Genomic DNA, 6,985 nt, shown 5'->3' on the forward strand with positions numbered 1-6,985 from the left:
TAAAACATTAAAAAAGACCACATTAAGAAATAAACTACATATAATTAAGGGAGCATTACTCAGGGAGTTTAAACATTAACTTAGTATGAACAAAAACATTTTTGGGTCAACACGCCCTTGGTTTCTTCCTTTAGAAGATATTGTTACCTTAACAGAAACAAAAAAAATTCACATTGGATCTAGCATCTAGACACAATATTTGTGTTCACGCATTGTTACCACTTTAAAATAAAAGGAAAAATCTCACAGCATCATCTCAAAAACTACCCATGACATTAACCAAAAAAAATGATTATTTATAGGTTCTTAACATGTAGGACACTTCTTTTGTCGAATAACTGAATTGACAACCTGGCCCGCACGGTGCTTGCAACTGTGAGAAGACACACAACAATACAAGTTGAGTAGTCAAACTCGCATCGCACCCACTAACTTTTCGAAGTTATAAAATTGATTTGAAAAATTTAGAAGAATCAAAGAGATTATGAGTTCAATTTCTTCATTAATAAAATATTAACAACTAATATCAATTTAGATTCTATGTTCAATTTTATTTTGTGTTATTTTTATACTGCATCTTTATAATATATGAATTATCTTTAATTTTAACGTTTTAAAATATATTAAAAAAATATTTAAAATATCAATACAATCGTTAAGGAGAGAACAGCACCAAAATAATCGGTAAAGAATATGTGGATGTTGTGGATTAACAGGGATGATGCAATTGCCAATTTCAAGACTTATAGAGCAGGCAGAAACTAAGTCATGAATTCACTAAGAAAAAACAAGAAAAATGAGTCAATTTGCTAAAGCAGATGACGTACAGTGGCAACATGAAACTCATGTATATAATTGCTCCCAGAAAGGGCTAGAGATCATTCTTGGGTATAGTCCAGATTTATATTGATTAAAAATTAACAGGAAGTAGTTCGTTATTTTCAGTTATAGTAACTACAAACATAAAAAGAGGCAATAAACAATAAACAAAACCATGACAGGACCTTTCCAGGGTCTGTACAAGGAACAGAAGGATCAATTTGGTGACTTATTACCTTATTGCCTTCTCTAATTCATCGTCCTTTCCTTTAACATCTTTTATCCTTTAACATCAAGGAGATCTGAGATATCAAAATCTCTGAATCCAAAGTCTCTGAATCATTCTAAGCAACGGTTATGACGCTATCTCCATTGTTGAAACGCGAGAGTGAATGAAAAGCTGAATGTATTGATGAAGTTTGTCTTTGAGTAGATGACAAAGATAACCCGAGAGACAGTGTTGGTGGATCAACTGAACTTAAACTGGTGGCAGTGATATCAGACGCTGGAACAATTGGGGGTGTTGTGCAAACTAGCTTAGTACAAGGCCCATTCTGTTCCACATTATTTCCTTGTCCCAAAGTAAGTATTTTCATTGGATTCCCAGCTTCAGCAATGTCCTTCGAATACATAGGCAACATTGAAAATCCGTTCATGTTGCTTCCTTCACCCGTAACAGGGTACATGGGATGCACAAGAGACACATTATCTTCATGCTGGATCTCTCCTTCTTCCATCGGGGTTGTAGAGACCTGACCAAAAATTTAATAACATCATTACAAATAACTCACGTTGTTGAAACATAACAGGGTATACATGTTTGAATAATTGGTGATAAAAGATTTAAATATTTGAATAAGAAACCAAAAACAATTCGATTAATTAACGCTTCACATATTTAAATAAAAAGAGAGAAAAATTGTGAAAAAATCAAATAAAAACTTGAATAGTCGAATAAAGGACCACAAATAGAGGAACTGGATGAAGTTGAGAAAAAAAAATTCTAATAAGCAATTTAATTTAAATTTAAATCTGTAACACTAAAATGATATGATAATTATGCAATTCTCTTGCTTTATATTTATGACCCTTTTTTCAATCAAAAGAATTTAATTAAAATTTTTCCATCCATTTTCACTAATTCATCCAAACAACATTTTCTTTCTTTTTTTTTCCTCGTACTGTTTTTCCTTTTCTTTATTCTCATCCAAATATAAGTCTTCCTCCCGTACCAAACCATGGAAACTGAACGATTGGTACTCTAAAATAACACAAAGGTTTCTTTCAAAATAGTTACTTCTTGGGCTATAAAGCCTGAAATCACGTGATTTTGTTCGGTTGGAGTTTCTCTTCAACAACAAAGGACTGTATTAATTAATTAATTAATTAAGTATAGATAAGATACATAACCAAATGGCACAAGTTTCTTTGGGTTTCATAAAACATTTTTTATTCCATTTCCCCTTTTACAAACAATTGCAAGGAAAGTCTCCCAAACACTGCGATTTCGAAGTTTTGAACCCAAACACTGCGAAAATAAGACTACAATCTCCCAATTGCTTGCAAAATTGAAACAGAAAAACACGGAACTGTTTAAGGAACACTCCGAGTACCCCAAAGAGATAAACGAATTTTAAAAAATAATAGTATTTTTGAAAACAATAATCCACCAATCTAACATACCCAACAGAACCTGAATAGTGGCATAACTTTTTTTCTTCCCCTTTTCCTTTGGTTTCTATACTTTGTTTTTCCTAACACGGCAAAAGAAAGCACCCTAAAATTTCAATCCCACCACCAACATCGATTAATAACGCGTTGACTCAGAGCACCAAATTTCATGTACAGAATTAACATCAAACTTTACCTGAACAGAACTTACCGAATCGGTGGTTATGTCGAAGAGGCTGGATCTACGGCGACGGCGATTGAAGTTGGTACGGCGGAGAAAGTACTTCTGAGCATGGCTAGCAACTTGAGTTGGTGTCCGTGTCTTGACATAGTTCCTTGAGATTCCTCTCCAGTCACCTTTCCCCACTTTCTGCAACCCAACCAAGAACAGCTTGTGCTCTTCCTCCGTCCATGGAATCCCTGATCATCCCCAAATATCCACAAACAACACTCTCTTAATGCAACAAATCAATAATCACATTCATATTCATATTCATACTCATCCTACAACAAATCCACAATCAACTTCCAATAAAATAAATACAAAACTTAGATTAACTAACATAGATCCTCTCACCGGTTAAAATTAATATTTCGTATCAATAATACCTACTTAAATCTCAGTGATTAAAATCGACATTAATAACGGATATAAACATTCATATATTCTATAATATAACAAACCTAACATTAAAAATAATGAAAAAAAAAAAATACACAACACTTAGATTAACTAACATACCTCATATGATACGATTCTCTCACCGATCAAAATTAATATTCCATATTTAGGTCTCAGGAATGTATTTAAGTATAGTTTGAAAAATCATCTAATTTTTTTGGCGGAGCGAACAATCAATTATACTCAATAAAGTATTTATTTATATAAATTATAAAGCGTGGCAGAGAGTTCCAGAAGGTGTTGGTCGGACCTCGCTTGCGGTCGCGGTTTTTCCCGGAGTTGTTCGGAGCGGCGTCATCGGCGGAGGCGTAGCCGGCGGCGTCGTCTTTGGCGGCGGCGGCGGTATCGCGATGGTGATCGTACTGGGAGAGGTTGTTCATGCTGACGCTCTTCCTCATGGAGTCGACGACGACTCTGACTCCGAACAGCATGATCTCGGCGGATGAGGCAGAGTGAGGAGCGGTGGCGGAGGAGAGAGGCATTTTCCGGTGAGAGGGAAAAGTGAATTGTGGCGTTGTTGCAGTGAATGTGTGAGGAAGTGATTAATATAAGAGAGAGAAAGGAAAGAGAAGAGGTGTGGTGAGGGGACAGAGATGTTTAAAATAAGGTTTAATGTGAGTTATCATGTGATGTACTTGATACGCATATAATTCAAAATTGTAGCTTAGATCATTGATTGTGATGATAACATTATGAGAAATATTCTTTTTAGTACATATATGTCTAATTTTATTATTATCTTTTCTTAATCAGATTAAGGACACACATTAGATTAGCTTTTCTTTTTCCCCAAAACAAGTGAAAGAGATATATTAGTTTAAGTGAAGCTAGCTGGCGGAACCATTCTTAATATGCAAATGGTTCTTTTTTTAATGTTTTTACCACTTTAATAAGGATTATATCAGCTAATTATAAATAATCTTTGGTCTCATATTAAGCTAACTATTTTAAAATTCATTCATTCATTATCAATCGCATAATGTAGTAAAATCCAGCATTAACATTAATAGTTTACTTTATGTGTATGATTAGATTACAGTAATTGAGAAGATGCATATATTTAATATAATTAATTTATTTATTGAAAAGTATGGAGTGGAGAGTGGGATTCCTTTTTTGCCATGTTAGAGCACATAAGATTTATGAGAAAAAAGAAGTTTTTTGTGTGGTGTTTAATACGTGGCAATTGGTGGTCCGTTTTATCTGCTGTTATCCTGTGTTTTATCTTGTCTCTTTATGGAATCCTTTCTTTTCAGAATATTTCATGGATATATTTGTTTTCTTTTCCTCATCATCATAATAATATTATCTTCTTTTTTGGGCCCAACGTTGCTGTTATATAGCATTATGATCGATCTTCATTTTTTTTTTATATGGGTGGCAGTATCTTTTGAGCTAGGTTTCTTATTTATTTTAATAACATAACTTAATTCACACATGCTAATTCAGTAAGGGTTCTTTAGCTTTTCCTAATCCTCTCCTAACACTATTAACTTTAAATATTATTCATTGTGACTTCTGGTTATAGAAAAAAAGAAGAACAAAGATTGGACCTATACAATAGCTTTTATAATAGACCTCCTTACATATATATATTTATCTTTATAAGATGAAGAGTACTAAAACATACATTTTTCTTTTAAACCGACTGTAACTAAGTTTGGGACGTATATTGAATATGATTTTTTTTACGACATTACGTAGATTATACTACATATTCATATTTAAACAAAGAAATATATTTAAGTAGTACAAGTCAGTAAAGATTACTAAAACAAGAATTGGTATGAAAAAGATTTTTTTTCTTGTAAATTATATGAAATTAACCTTGTGATACGAAGATAACTTAGGTCTTTGAGATACTGGGGACAAATGAAGTTCAATGACTTTTCAAAATCTATCAAAAATCTTCATAATGTTAGGAAAGAGGCAATAAAAGAAAGAATAAAGGAGAGAAAAATAGACATAGAGGATTTAACGTGGTTAGGTGTATAATGTGTATGTTTGCGTTCACGATTACATTAGGAAGTATGATTTTTCTGGTGTATCTCAAAGCTTTATATAGAGTCTCTTATATAGTAAAATAGAGAATCACATCTCATTATTCTAAGCGATGTGGGACTAAATCAAGCACCATAATACTAACAATTCTCCCACTTGAGGTTTGATTTACATTACCACCTAATGTAGTGCCTTCATCATCAATTTTCTTGAAGGCCAGTTGAGGCAATGCAAAGCCTCATCAACTTAGTTGTTGTGACAGTCTTGGTCAACATATCAGCTGGATTCTCTGCACCTAGAATCTTCAACAAAAACAAGTCTCCATCATTTATCAAGTTTCTGATAAAATGATACTTCAATTCAATGTGCTTGCATCTGGAGTGAAGAATTGGATTTTTAGCAAGACAAATGGCACTTTGACTGTCACTAAACAATGGAGATTCATCTTGCCCTTTTCCTAATTCTTTTAGAAGATTCTTCAACCATATCATTTCTTTTGCTGCTTCTGAGATAGCTACATACTCAGCTTCAGTGGTTGAAACGGGGACTCTTCCTTGAAGTTTAGACTTCCAACTGATAGCTGTGCCACCCAACGTAAAAATGTAACCTGTTGTGCTCTTTCTACCATCCAAATCACCTCCCAAATCTGCATCAGAAAACCCCTGTAAAGTGAGATTACTTCTTCTAAAAGAAAAATGCATATTTGAAGTGCCCTTCAAATATCTCAATATCCACTTTACGCCTTCCCAATGCTCCTTTTTGGGATTGAATAGAGACCTGCTCACAACTCCCACTACATGTGCTATGTCAGGTCTGGTGCAAACCATAGCATACATCAAGCTCCCTGCTGCAGATGCATATGGCACTTTAGACATGTGATTTTCTTCTTCTTTTGTCTAAGAAGATTGCCTTTTTAAGAACTTTAAGTGAGTTCCCAAAGGTGTATTCCTGGTTTTAGCATTTCCAACATTGAACCTGCTAAGCAATTTTTCTATATATTTTTTCTGAGATAAGTTTAGAATACCTTCAGATCTATCCCTGGAAATTCTCATACTAAGAATTTGCTTGGCTGGACCAAGATCCTTCATTTCAAAATTTTCTGACAATTGTTTCTTCAACCTGTCAATTTCTGTCATATTAGCATCAGCTATCAATATGTCATCAACATACAAGCCAAGAATAATATAGTTGTTAACATATTTTTTCACGTAAGAACAATGATCTTCTTCACATCTGTGAAATCCTGAGTTTCTCATAAACTCATTAAACTTCTTTTACCATTGTCTCGGTGCTTGTTTCAATCCATACAAACTTTTATGAAGCTTGCATACAAGTTTCTCTTTGCCTTGTACTTCAAAACCTTTTGGTTGTGCCATAAAGATTTCTTCTCAGTGTTTGTTTCACATCTAACTGCTCTAGATGAAGATTTTCTGCAGCTACTATACTCAAGATAACTCTAATGGTAGTCATCTTGACAACAGGAGAGAAATTTTTTGTGAAGTCAATTCCTTGTCTTTGTTGGAACCCTTTCACTACGAGTCTAGCCTTATATCGTTTGCTGCCATCTGGTTCTTCTTTTAACCGATAGACCCACCTGTTTTGAAAAACCTTCTTTCCTTCTGGACGCTTGGTTAAAGACCATGTCTTATTCTTCTGAAGAGACTTTATCTCATCTTCCATTGCTAGCTCCCACTTAATAGATTCATCTCCCTGCATAGCCTCAACAAAATGCTTTGGCTCACCAGCATCAGTCAATAACAAGTAATGAAATGAAGGAGAATACCTTTGTGGTGCTACAATTGTTCTGCTAGA

At 34.0% G+C, this 6,985-nt stretch overlaps 1 protein-coding gene across 2 annotated transcripts; it reads right to left on the reverse strand.

Annotated features, from left to right (window-relative positions):
• Positions 1-824: 824 nt before the first annotated feature.
• LOC114164218 (transcription factor MYB1R1-like) lies at positions 825-3,772 on the reverse strand. Of its 2 annotated transcripts, none has more exons than XM_028048802.2 (3): positions 3,423-3,772; positions 2,687-2,910; positions 825-1,571 (listed from the first exon to the last, which is right to left on the reverse strand). In XM_028048802.2, the coding sequence occupies exons 1-3, from the start codon at positions 3,652-3,654 to the stop codon at positions 1,164-1,166; spliced, it is 864 nt and encodes a 287-aa protein (XP_027904603.1). In that variant the 5' UTR covers positions 3,655-3,772; the 3' UTR covers positions 825-1,163. The 2 variants fall into 2 exon arrangements, with proteins under 2 accessions (XP_027904603.1, XP_027904605.1); XM_028048804.2 differs by having other exon boundaries at positions 2,702-2,910; positions 3,423-3,768.
• Between the last annotated feature and the right edge of the window lie 3,213 nt (positions 3,773-6,985).

The sequence above is a fragment of the Vigna unguiculata genome, chromosome 9, assembly GCF_037176805.1.
Source record: "Vigna unguiculata cultivar grain cowpea cultivar isolate G323 ecotype 2 chromosome 9, ASM3717680v1, whole genome shotgun sequence".
Classification (NCBI taxonomy): domain Eukaryota; kingdom Viridiplantae; phylum Streptophyta; class Magnoliopsida; order Fabales; family Fabaceae; genus Vigna; species Vigna unguiculata.